At 49.6% G+C, this 12,705-nt stretch overlaps 1 protein-coding gene across 1 annotated transcript; it reads left to right on the forward strand.

The window, feature by feature from the left end:
• Nucleotides 1-13: 13 nt before the first annotated feature.
• SMARCD1 (SWI/SNF related, matrix associated, actin dependent regulator of chromatin, subfamily d, member 1) lies at nt 14-12,673 on the forward strand. Its single transcript, XM_027542815.1, has 13 exons — nt 14-581; nt 1,253-1,440; nt 1,711-1,753; nt 1,849-1,971; nt 2,448-2,570; nt 3,628-3,744; nt 5,255-5,356; nt 5,653-5,814; nt 5,894-5,991; nt 7,377-7,512; nt 9,492-9,614; nt 10,720-10,821; nt 10,950-12,673. Exons 1-13 carry the CDS (start codon nt 405-407, stop codon nt 11,001-11,003), a joined length of 1,548 nt encoding a protein of 515 aa, XP_027398616.1. The 5' UTR covers nt 14-404; the 3' UTR covers nt 11,004-12,673.
• The last annotated feature ends 32 nt before the right edge of the window (nt 12,674-12,705 follow it).

Below are 12,705 nucleotides of genomic sequence, written 5' to 3' on the forward strand. Positions count from 1 at the left end.
GCTTAGAACCGGAAGAGAAAGGAAAAACGCACTGCGTTTGGAAAGTTAAACGCACTGCGCCAAGATAAAGCATTTACTCCATCACCCTCGCGTAGGGATGGTGCAGTGGTCCCCCTTTCCAGGTCCTTGTCTCCCTCCGTCGGCCTGGGGGCGCCCTTTCGCACGGCTTCTCTATCCCAGAGCTCTTCTCGATGGTTTTCCCTCCCGGATCGTGAAGGCTGGAGGGAGTGGTCACACGCCTTTTCCCCTAGTCGCCCCCCTCTAGCCCACAGTCTCGCTGCCCTGAGCCTCCCGGGCCGGCGGGCCGGCCGGGCGGACAGGAGGGCGCGCGAGGGGCGCGCGGGGGGGCGGGGGGAGTTCCGGTTCCGGTTCTTTGTGCAGCTGCAGCAGCGGCTCCGGGAAAGATGGCGGCCCGGGCGGGTTTCCAGTCTGTGGCTCCGAGCGGCGGCGCCGGAGCCTCAGGAGGGGCGGGTGCGGCGGCTGCCCTGGGCCCGGGCGGGACACCGGGGCCTCCGGTGCGAATGGGGCCGGCGCCGGGTCAAGGGCTATACCGCTCCCCGATGCCTGGAGCGGCCTATCCGGTGAGTGGGGCAGGAGGAGGGGCGCGCGGGCCGGGGGCGGGGCCGAGCGGGGGCCTGGGAGTGACAGGGGTGGGGGGAGGAGGAGGAGGGACGCGCCCGGGAGGGATTCGGGCGCCGAGTTGGGGTCGGGGGAGACGCTGCGGGGAAGGGAAGGGAGGCTGTTAGCATCCCCACCTGCTCCTAGAGGCATTGTTTTCTTGGGGAGTCAGGATGTAAAACCAGGGTGGACGAAGTGAGGCCAAACGTGGGCCTGTGAGACCTTGAGTGCAAATGGCCTAGGCAGCTCCAGTGCCCAGGAGCACAGAAGGTGTAGCTGGCAAATTGAGGTCAGCTTCTGAGGAGATAGTGCCTGACAGTACTCTCTGAGTAAATATGGCACTAGAAGAGATGTCCAGTGTGCCAGACACAAAATAGACGGGGGAGAATTTGAGTATAGTCTCTCTGTCTTTGCTTTGGGGCTATATTCTCCTGTGGAGTCAGGGCTGGAGAGTGGAAGTTCCAACTACTTAGATGTCAGAGAGGTAGAGGGCTCTCCTCCCACCTCACCATTGTGCTCCACCCCACCCCACTGCCTTGTTTCATTCAAAGAACTCAGGCCTCCCCCACTTTCCCTTTCTTGGTGGGATTTGCAGGGGAAGCCATGACATCTCTAGGTCCTCTCCCCTCTGTAGAGACCAGGTATGCTACCAGGCAGCCGAATGACACCTCAGGGACCTTCCATGGGACCCCCTGGCTATGGGGGGAACCCTTCAGTCCGACCTGGCCTGGCCCAGTCAGGGATGGACCAGTCCCGCAAGAGACCTGCGCCTCAGCAGATCCAGCAGGTCCAGCAGCAGGCGGTCCAAAATCGGAACCACAAGTAAGATGATCCCAGGGTGGAGGGAGGGAGGGAGGAGGCCTGTGCAGATGCAGGTGCTGGGGTACCTGAGCAGAGAAGTGGCAGTGCTGTGTCAGCAGACGGTGCTCATTCTTGAAATAATTGCTTCGTGTTTGTTAGGGGCGGGGGTGTCTTTGATTTGAGACAAGCTTTGCAGTTCCTTCACTTTACTATAAATGGAGGTGCTGACAGCCTGTCTTCATGTTCTGGCTAGTTCCATCCCAACCTGATAACAGTATTTATTCCAAACAGTGCAAAAAAAAAGAAGATGGCTGACAAAATTCTACCTCAAAGGGTGAGTCCAGGCTATAGACCTTCTTGAGGGTGTGGTGAGTTGGAGAGTAGAGATGGTCAGCCTTAGATCCCAATGATATCTTTCTGTTCCCTAAGATTCGTGAACTGGTACCAGAATCCCAGGCCTATATGGATCTCTTGGCTTTTGAAAGGAAACTGGACCAGACTATCATGAGGAAACGGCTAGATATCCAGGAGGCCTTGAAACGTCCCATCAAGGTAACACAGGAGAGTACTAGGCAGAGAGCCAAAGGAGAGGACTCGGGAACCTTCAGCAGGCTTAGGATGAGAAATCAAAGGCATAGCACAGCTTTCCTTGGCATTTAAATTACATCTCTTCCGCCTACGAACTGAGAATTACATTAGAAGCATAAGAACGGAACAGCAAAGGGGGAGGGGCTTTTGATATTTCTTGCACCAGAAATATACCCTGTTGGTGTTTTTGCCGTAACTCCTCTGCCACCTTGGGAACCTGGCATCTTGCATGACTGTCTACCTGGCATCCCGGTGAATGCATTTGCACTCAGGCTAGTGGCCTGTGCTCCTCTTCTCATTGGAATCTCCATCCAACCACCCCAGGGACTGGGTAGACAGTAAGCCAGTCTGTTAGGAGTCATTGTCGGGTTTGGGGAGACCCTTGTCTTCAACATCAAACCACTGAAGCCTCCTGTCAATCCTGTTTCTGCCTTCCTCAGCAAAAACGGAAGCTGCGAATTTTCATTTCTAACACTTTCAATCCGGCTAAGTCAGATGCCGAGGATGGGGAAGGGACGGTGGCTTCCTGGGAACTTCGGGTAGAAGGACGGCTCCTGGAGGATGTGAGTTCAAGGTCCACTGTGGTCGGCGTCTAGGGTGGGAGCTTCTGGGAACAATCAGTATTGTCTGGTTGGCAGGAAGCCTGACTGGTGCTTACAGCTCCTGTTGGGAACAGCAGGGAGAGGGTCACTGTGTTCTCTGCACTAACAGACAATGGTTCTTTGTGTCTGGCTCCCACATATTGGCCCTCTCTGTGGTATCACATCGAGAACCTTATTGTCCTGGGATTTGATTTGTTGTTTACCTCTCTCCTGATGCTGCTAGCCATTGGATTTGGCAGTATCTGCAGATTTTTCAGTTATTTTTTTTCTTTTAAACCAAATGAATTTGCACTTAACATTTGGGCCATGCTTTCTTCCCTGAGTCCTTGAGGTCCTTGATTTCTGCTGTGCCCTCTCTGTCTTCCCAGCTCCTATTGGAAACAGCTTGCAGTTTATGTGGGATTGATTTCTCTGACAAGCTCTTTGTTGTTTCATGGGGAACATCAGCTGTCAGGTGATAGCCCCCAAACTTCCCACCCCAGAAGCTCCTTGGAGAAGCTCACCTGCCATTCCCTTATACTCTCTGGCTCTCTATTTTTAGCTGTTCACAGGCAAGCCAGTATGAAAGCATTTTTCAGAAGAACCAGGGGTCAATGTCAGCCTCCGTTTTCTTTGTATAGGTCCAGTCCATCTGCCAGTGGTGTCGTGTCATCCAAATAAAGCTGTTTTTGTTCTGGCTGCTTATTACCTGTGACTCATTTCTCCTCTAGAGTCAGAATTTTCTCTGTTCAGACTCGCTTTATTATGTGTAAATGTTTGGCTTAACTTGCATTGTTTCCCTTGGGAAAAAGAGGTGGGCAAGGCAATGACCCTATACACGTTATAGGCTGCTGCTTCAGGGTTCTGTTGCTACCGCAACTTGTTTAATAGACACCTACCTTGCCATCTCCTAAGATACACTCAGAAGACATTTTTGAGTTTTATTCCCATTGCTTTGTGGGTTCCTTGTTTACGGGACTATGTCTTAGGGAATTTCTTCTGGCTTTTTCTAACACGACGTCTCATCTCTCTTCTCCAGTCTGCCTTGTCCAAATATGATGCCACCAAACAAAAGAGGAAGTTTTCTTCTTTTTTTAAATCCTTGGTGATCGAACTGGACAAAGACCTGTATGGACCAGACAACCATCTGGTAGAAGTGAGTAGTTCTGTTCTCTAGACTTTGACTTTATCAGTAGAGGATGATGGACTTGGGAGCTAAACTTTAATGTCTAGGGAGGGAGTGGGGGTGGGTACCTCCAGTGCAGTTTGCACATTGGCCTCCAGGTGGCACTAGCTGTTTGGTTTTGGTACTGTTTGGACCCAAGAGTTCTTATAGTCTGACTTGTCCCGCCTTTTTAATTTAATTATCTTGATCGCTGCCCCCACTCTCAAGAGAAAGTTTAATGGAGGCTTTTTATACATGCCAGGAATGGTGAGATGTAGCTATCCACACGCCATTCATCTTTTTTCCTGGTAACAAGTGCTTTGTTTAAGGGGGTTAGGATTTAGTCCTTACCAAGGCTACTTTTCGGAGAAGGCAATGGCACCCCACTCCAGTACTCTTGCCTGGAAAGTCCCGTGGACGGAGGAGCCTGGTAGGCTGCAGTCCATGGGGTCGCTAAGCGTCGGACACGACTGAGCGATTTCACTTTCACTTTTCACTTTCATGCATTAGAGAACGAAATGGGAACCCACTCCAGTGTTCTTGCCTGGAGAATCCCAGGGACAGGGGAGCTTGGTGGGCTGCCGTCTATGGGGTCGCACGGAATCGGACACGACTGAAGCGACTTAGCAGCAGCAGCAGCAAGGCTACTTTTACAGCCTCTGCTGCTTGCTTTTGGTTCCTGCTTTGTTTAGATTCACATTCCAAATCATCAGAAATTCTTTATTATAATGCCTGATTACATAGTGTTCTAAAGACCATGCTAGCAACAGTGTTCTTTGTGATACAGTCAAAACCAGAATGAGATAGTCTAGCACTCCAAGTGAACTTAACCTGCTCCTTTCTTTGCCAGTGTAGCCGCAGCCCCTTAACCTCAACCACTAAGAAACATGGGAAGGTCTTTACCATCTAATAAGGGAAGTAAGTCATAGAATCAATAGAAATTTGTAAATATATTTAACTTTATAGCAGTAGAGCATAGTGCCTGAGAATGTGGACTGTGGACTCCAACACACCAGAGCTCAGATAACAGCTCCACCACTTATTGGCTGTTGACCTTGGGCAGCTTGCTTCATTCTTGTAAGCATTAGTTTTCTCATCTGTAAAATAGGTTTAATTGTGCCTCTCTCATGTGGATGTTGTGGGATTCAATGTGATAATCCAAGTACATGTCCTAGAATACTCTGGCACATAATAAGTACTCAGTAGATGATAGCTACGTTATTTTACTGTACATGTGTATATTATCCATGTTGTGGATAAAATTATCACTGAAAATACAGGCTAATTTAAATGTGACCCTGAGCAATCAGAATTAAAATGTCCGTCTACTTATAGACAGGAATCCCAAAGTCATATGCAGTGTTTTAAAATGTCTCATGCTGTTGCTCTTCTCCAGTAGCCTCATTAATCAAAGTTGAAAATTCAGTCATTACAGAAGCTCTTCCCTCCCACCCCAGCTCTTCCTCTGGGAGAGCACCCCCTGACATCTTCCTCTCTGTAGTGGCACAGGACCGCCACTACCCAGGAGACGGACGGCTTCCAGGTGAAACGGCCAGGAGACGTGAATGTGCGGTGCACTGTCCTGCTGATGCTGGACTACCAGGTATCTGTGCTGCCCTGAGGAGGCCCAGCTTTCAACCCCATCCCATCAGCAGTCTGACATTTCAAGGCAGTTTAAGTCTAGTTGCAGGTAATTTGCCATCAGACTGTTAGCTCCCTAAATATCTTTAAGGGATAGGGTCTTAGTCATTTCTGAGTTCCTCTTCTGTTTTTCTGCTCCAGAGAGAGCACAACATGAATGCCTGTTGAACGGCATGAATGTATGGCCACACCAGGTGCCCCATAATAGCACATAGACTCAGCTCACTAGCTTCACCTCTATACCCTCGTTCTCTCCAGCCTCCTCAGTTTAAATTAGACCCTCGTCTGGCTCGGCTCCTGGGCATCCACACCCAGACCCGTCCGGTGATCATTCAAGCACTGTGGCAATATATTAAGACACACAAGCTCCAGGACCCACATGAGCGGGAGTTTGTCATTTGTGACAAGTACCTCCAGCAGGTAAGAAAAGTTTCCATTCTTTTCTCAAGTCCACTGCAGCACTAGTTGTACTCTTAGCTGCTTCTCCTCTTTCCCATAGATCTTTGAGTCTCAGCGTATGAAGTTCTCAGAGATTCCCCAACGGCTCCATGCCTTGCTTATGCCACCTGAGCCCATTATCATAAATCATGTCATCAGGTAAGTGTGTGTGTGCAAGGCAGTGGTGTGCTGGAGCTGGCTTGCACCACCTGCACAAGTCAGTTCTCAGAGTTTAGGAAAATGATAAGCAGGTTGTTAAACACGGTCATTATTTAGGATTACATAAACTTGCGATTAAATACATTATATAAAAAATAAGTGTAAATGTACTCAGTCATCATCTCTTGAGTTATTATGTTGGTTTACTGGTGTTTGGGCTTCCCTGGTGGTTCAGAAGGTAAAGAATCTGCCTGCAGTGCAGGAGACCCAGGTTCAGTCCCGGAGTCAGGAAAATCACCTGGAGAAGAGAATGGCAACCCACTCCAGTATTCTTGCCTGGAGATTTCCATGGACAGAGGAGCCGGGCCAATTACAGTCCATGGAGTCTCAAAGAGTCAGACACGACTGAGCCACTGACATACACATCCTGGTGTGTGTGTTTTCGAAGTTACTTCTGTTGATTTTGTCTGTGTGGTGGAAATACTATCTAATGAGATGTTACTGCACATCCCTTCCCAGTTCCTCGATCAGTGATATAATAATGTTGGCATCTTGAAATCAACCATGTTGAGAATATTTAAAACACAGAAATTAGCAAATGCTCCAAGTCAGGCTTTTTCTTTTTGTTCTTTTTCTCTTTTGGAGAATCAGTTATTAGAATTTATCAGCTCATCACTGATGAACTCCTGTCTTTTCTCTGGGTGGTAGGACATTCCATTCTGAGACTCCAGCTCCATTACCTCTGTCTGCTTTTCTGTTCAGAAGATGGTGAACAAGGCATGTCTAGGCAGATACAGAGTGAAAGAAGGCACTTTCTCCTCAAAGCACCATGTCTTCTGGCTCTACATAGTCTTTGCCTTCTTTCCCTTACTCCATATTAACTCCAGGAAAGCCTTCCTTTCACTAGACCTGAACCATCATCACTCAGCTGATAGTAATTCCTACAACCCATACGCTGGGTCAGTAGAAGCTAGTTTGTCCTATATTCATGTGATTAAATTTAGGCCATGTTGTATTTTGTGTGGTGTGTATTTACTTGAATGTATTTTCAGAGTCAGTTTAATAAGTGAAGATACTGTAGCAGTGGTTTCTTTGTGGGGAAGGAGAAACTTACTTTTCATTGTCTGTCTTTTGTACCATTTGACTTTTTACCGTTATTACTGAGGCTTATATGCAATATATTGCACCCATTTAAAATCTGATGATTTTTGACAAATGTGCACGTCCTATAGCTACCACCACAGGGAGAGTATAGAGCATTTCTGTCACACCAACAAGGTCTCTGGTACCCTTTTGCAGTCAGCCCTTGCTCTTCAGTCTAAGACTTGTGTAATTAGGTCTTAGGGAACAAGTCCTTTACCAGGCCCCCTTGGTTTCCTCCTCAGTGTTGACCCGAATGATCAGAAAAAGACAGCTTGTTATGACATTGATGTGGAAGTGGATGATACCTTGAAGACCCAGATGAATTCTTTTCTGCTGTCTACTGCCAGCCAGCAGGAGATTGCTACTCTAGACAACAAGGTAGGGATCATGGCCTGGATAGTTGGGTGTCACCAGCCCTCTATCACAGCTTCTTGGCTTCTTTGATTTTTGATATTTGTTCAAAATATATTGACACTCAGTATATGCTGGGCACTCTGGTGCTGGTTGGAGCCAGACACACATAAGTTCTGATTCTTAACTATACCTCTTAATAGCTTTGAGCCTCAGTTTCTGATCTGTGAAACCATAATGCCTATTTTTCTAAAGTTGTTATGAGGATTAAATGAGACAGTGTATGTGAAGACATGACCTTGTATCTGGCACATAAAAGCAAATGGCAGCAGCTGCTTCTATTGTTATTACCATGAACATTATTAGACATAGTCCATGCAAGTAAAGCCAGAAAGGCTCTGGGAACACAAAGGAAGACAGGAAGGCTTTTTTGGAAGAGGTGATGCCCCAACCTAATCTTAAAGGACATGGGAGTCAACATGGGAGTTGGACTATAAAGAAAGCTGAGCACCAGAGAATTGATGCTTTTGAACTGTGATGTTGGAGAAGACTCTTGAGAGTCCCTTGGACTGCAAGGACATCAACCAGTCCATCCTAAAGGAAATTAGTCCTGAATATTCATTGGAAGGACTAATGCTGAAGCTGAAACTCCCAATACTTTGGCCACCTGATGCGAAGAACTGACTCATTGGAAAAGACCCTGATGCTGGGAAAGATTGAAGGCAGGAGGAGAAGGGGATGACAGAGGATGAGATGGCTGGATGGCATCACCAAGTCAATGGACATGAGTTTGAGCAAGCTCTAGGAGTTGGTGATGGACAGGGAGGCCTGGCTTGTTGCAGTCCATGGGGTCGCAAAGAGTTGGACACGACTGAGCAACTGAACTGAACTGATGGGAGTCAACAAAAGGGGAGAAAGGATGATGGTACTTAAGGGCGTGGGGGGCAGAGGGAGCCCAGAAAGAGGGAGCAGGGTATATGCAGGCCCAAAGGTGAGCAGAGAACCTGGCATAGTGAAGAAATACAAGCTCTTCACTGTGTTAGATAAAGCTCGGGGTGCCAGGGAGAAGAAACGAGAGGGAAACAGGAACCTAGTCCTGAAACCACTTTGAGGCAGGGTAAACTGGTTTATACTTTGTCCTGAAAATGGGAGGGCCTGGTGCTGTTTTATTTAGAACGCTCACTGGCAGGACGGTGGGAGGTGAACTGTAAGGGGGTCGGATCTGGGGGAAGGAAGCCTAGGTGGGGGCTGGTGCAATAATGCGCATGACATATGGTATGGGCCTAACTGTACAGCACTGATCGTGAGGACAGACGTGAGTAGCTAGGTTTGGAAGGTGTTGAGGTGGAACTGTAGGGGTCTGGACACTGGATGGAGAGGTGGGGTGAGGTGTGAGGGAGAAGAGTTGTTATGAAGACCTCCAGGTTTTCAGCTGGAGTGTGCAGTTGTACTCCTTCAGATTGGGAGCGGGAGAAGCAAGTCTTGGGAAAAGGTAGTGATTTTGTTTTGGGGAGTTTAAGGTCCCTTGAGGTGTCAAGCAGATGTATTAGTAGGAGCTTAGAAAATGGACTGTGATCTGCAGCCTGGGGACTCGTTACCCTGTCAGTGGTGCTGGAAGACATACAAGTAGATGAAATTGCCAGGAAGAGCATGGAGTATCAGTGAACAAAACCCACGGACCACAGCTACAGAGACAGCCCTGTGTACCACTCCTTTTCTGCCTGAGAGTTTCCAGGCCCATTTGTGCTGTGGATTAAAAATTTCCCATGTAGTGTCATCCACAGTGGACATGGTGCAGACTGTAAGGAAAACTTCACTCACGGGCGGTGGACAGACAGCGCCAAGCGCCAGAGCAGGTGGGGCCCTGGGCAGCAGTGCCATTCTTGGGCTGCATTCTGTTCCTTGGCTGGGAGAGGCACAAGGAGAAGTCATACACTGCCTGCCACTTAACTTTGCTTTTCCCCAACGTGGAAATGTTATGAACTTCCTTCCTTTCTTCCTTTCAGATCCATGAGACAATAGAGACTATCAATCAGCTGAAGACCCAGCGGGAGTTCATGCTGAGCTTTGCCAGAGACCCTCAGGGTTTCATCAATGACTGGCTTCAGTCGCAGTGTCGGGACCTCAAGGTAGAGAACCAGGGACAGGTCCAGAGAGACTTGGGCCTGAGAGGCACGCGTTTGCTCTGTGTCTGTGGCATGTGGCGGAGAGCCAGGGAGGTGAGGGGCCAGGCTTTCTTCAGCGTGTTCCAGTAGGGAAGTGGAAATGAAACCGTCAAGTGTTTATCTCATATTTACTGTGTGCTGTCACTGTGCACGTTGTAGGGGATACAGAGTGCAAAACTCGGCCTCTGCTTTCAAAGTAGCATCCATTCTGTTTGAGAAACCAAGCTAATGGGATTTTAAAAGTAGTAAATCATGTACGACATTATCAGAATTTCACCGGTACCAATAAGATAAAACAAAGGAGAAGGGAGACTGGTGAGACTAGGATAGCTTGGAAAGGCTTTCTGGAGAAGTTGGGATTTGAGGGAGGGGTGCTCTCTGAAAGGAGCTCCCAGAGCGAGGAGCACCGCAAGCTCAGCAGGAAGGTAGGAATGAGCACAGTACGTGAGGCGCGCCCTCAGTTCTCGCCTGTCCTGTGCTGACTGCAGTCAGCCTGACCAGAGGAGCAGGGGCCGGGGGTGCCAGGAAGGATCCCTGAACAAGGCAGGGACTTGTCCACAGCATGGGTGGCTTGGGGTGCTGTTTTAGTAGTTTGCTACGGCTGCCGTAGTAAAGTACCACAGCCCCGTGGCTTAAACAAGGGAAATGGATGGTCTCACAGTTCTGGAGGCTAGAGCCTGAAGTCACAGTGTCAGCAGGGTTTGGCTCCTCCCAAGGGTGGGGAGGGAGAGTCTGTTCCAGGCCTCTGTCCTGGCTTTTAGTCACTCAGGTGTTCCTTGGTTTGCAGATGGTGTTCTCCATGTGTGTTCACGTTGTCTTTCCTCTTTACGTGTCTGTCTGTGTCTGAGTTTCCCCTTTTTATAAAGATACCCATCATTGGATTAGGCCCACCCTAACGACCTTATCTTAACTTGATCATCTGCAGAGACCCTATTTCCAAAGAAGGTCACATTCACAGGTACCAGGGGGTTAGGATTTCAGTATCTTTTAGGGAACACTGTTCAGTCCATAACAGACGACAAGGAAGGAAACAAGCCTGTTCTCTCTCCTGCTTCCCATTCTCTCTCAGGTCATGACTGATGTGGTGGGTAACTCAGAGGAGGAGCGCCGAGCAGAGTTCTACTTCCAGCCTTGGGCCCAGGAGGCCGTGTGTCGATATTTCTACTCCAAGGTAGGCACCTAGGGTGCAGAGGAGAGACTGACAAAAGGCAAGAGGTCTGCACCTGGTGGGGGTCAGTGGCGTCAAGAACAACTTGTGGTTTGTCTCATCCTCCACTCCCTCCACTATTTTTTCCTTAGGTGCAGCAGAGACGACAAGAATTAGAGCAAGCCCTGGGGATCCGAAATACATAGGGCTTCTCCCACAGCCCTGATTTGGCTGCAACGATTTCTTTATTGGGCCCTGTGCTGCCTGCCTCGTGGCACCTGCCTTGGTCTTGCTTGGGGCTTTCCAGGGGATGCTGTCGGTTCTAAGACAACACCAGAATGAAGAGGGTCTCACGTGACACCGGCTCTCCTCTTCTCCCACCCCATCCCTTCCTATCCCCAGCTTCCCTTTGCCCCACAAAGTTCCCATGTGCCTCTCCCCTCCCCTGGTCTGCATAAGACCTCTAGATAGTATTAGAGAGAGAACCTGTAGTGGTAATCAGTGCATTGAATGGATTGGGCCTAAGGCCAAGTGGTCTTCAAGGGGACCAGCTACACTGATCCTGCCCTTCAGAGACCCAGGAGTTGGGAGCTGTAGCCCCTTCTCCACGACTCAGGCCTGGGGGCACTCTATGAGCTAGTTGATCTTGGCTCTCCTGATAACAGAATCCAGTTTCCTTCCTTCCCTCCACAGGTTTGGAGCAAACTCTCCCTTCACTTGTTGCTCTCTAGCACTAAAGGAACCCTGGCTCTCGGGCTCCACTGAGCCCCAGGTCAGTCCGCAGCCCTCCAGAGGGGCCTGCTGTCTCAGTGCTTCTCTCCTCCCTTACAGGGGGTCCACATCAGTATTAGAGTTTGTTCTAGTAGTATTGCTCCCTCCCAGCACACTCCCTGTAGCTGCTGTTGAGGATTCCCTCCTGTCTGTCCCAACTGAGGGCATTCGGGTGGGGGAATCTTGCCTTTCCGTGTCAGAGCCCCGGGGACCTCACCTAGGGTGCTGTCATTGCCAGCGGAGGCTGTTCCTTTCTGCTGTAGTGTGGAGGTGTGATTCATTCATTCACTCCGCCCTGCCTCCCCCATCCCTTCTTGGAGAAACAGGCCTGCAATCAAACGGGTAAAAGCCCTGGGCCACCCCTGTCTTCCTGTCCCTTGTCTGCCCAGTTGACACCCGCTGGTGACTGCTAGGGCACTGAGGAGTGAAAGCGCCTAGGGCTGGAGAGAGCTCTGACTCGGGTCTGTGACTCTTCCCCTCTCCCTGCCTCACAGGATTGTGACTCCCCAGCCCCTGCCCTCAAAGCTTCAGACCCCTCAGGTAGCAGCAGGACCTTGTTGTGTGATCTTGGCCCCTTGGAACTGAGATGGTTTTGCATCTTTCCAGGAGCGCCTCAAATTCTTCCAGGTTGTATCACCCCCCGAGTTAGCATATCCCAGGCTCGCAGACTCAACACAGCAGGGTGGGAGACAGCTGGGCACAGAGGGGGAATTCCGTTCGGCATGGGCTGTAAACCTGCAGAACTGACAAAGCCCCTGCTTCCCCACCCCCTCCTCAGGCTCCTGCGAGCACATCCCCCAGCCCTGTGTCCCTGCCTGTTCCACGCTGGGTACAGCAGGACTCGCTCCTCATCTTCTTCCACTTATTAATCCCCGCCTCCCTGAAAGGTTCTCCCCACAGTGACACTGGACAACCTCTGTCCCTGAGGCTGGAACCATGAGAAGGAAGCTCAGCACTCCTACAGTGTCCCTGTTGAAGATAACTGTTTTTATTAACTGAATTATTATGTTTTTTTCATGGACCAAAATTTTTTTTGTACTGCCCCCTTATCGATGTCACCCAGTTTTAATAAAAGAATCTTCTGAAGAGTGGGTCCCCCTCCGTACTGATGGAGAGCTCTTCCCTGAGTGTTCCCAG

This window comes from Bos indicus x Bos taurus, chromosome 5, assembly GCF_003369695.1.
Source record: "Bos indicus x Bos taurus breed Angus x Brahman F1 hybrid chromosome 5, Bos_hybrid_MaternalHap_v2.0, whole genome shotgun sequence".
Classification (NCBI taxonomy): Eukaryota; Metazoa; Chordata; class Mammalia; order Artiodactyla; family Bovidae; genus Bos; species Bos indicus x Bos taurus.

Bases quoted from the DNA above. Each gene is read 5' to 3' on its own strand.
- SMARCD1 (XM_027542815.1), top strand. From the start codon at position 405: ATGGCGGCCCGGGCGGGTTTCCAGTCTGTGGCTCCGAGCGGCGGCGCC. The intron at 1,754-1,848 runs GTGAGTCCAGGC...CTGTTCCCTAAG, and splicing joins ACAAAATTCTACCTCAAAGG to ATTCGTGAACTGGTACCAGA. The intron at 3,745-5,254 runs GTGAGTAGTTCT...TCCTCTCTGTAG, and splicing joins CAGACAACCATCTGGTAGAA to TGGCACAGGACCGCCACTAC.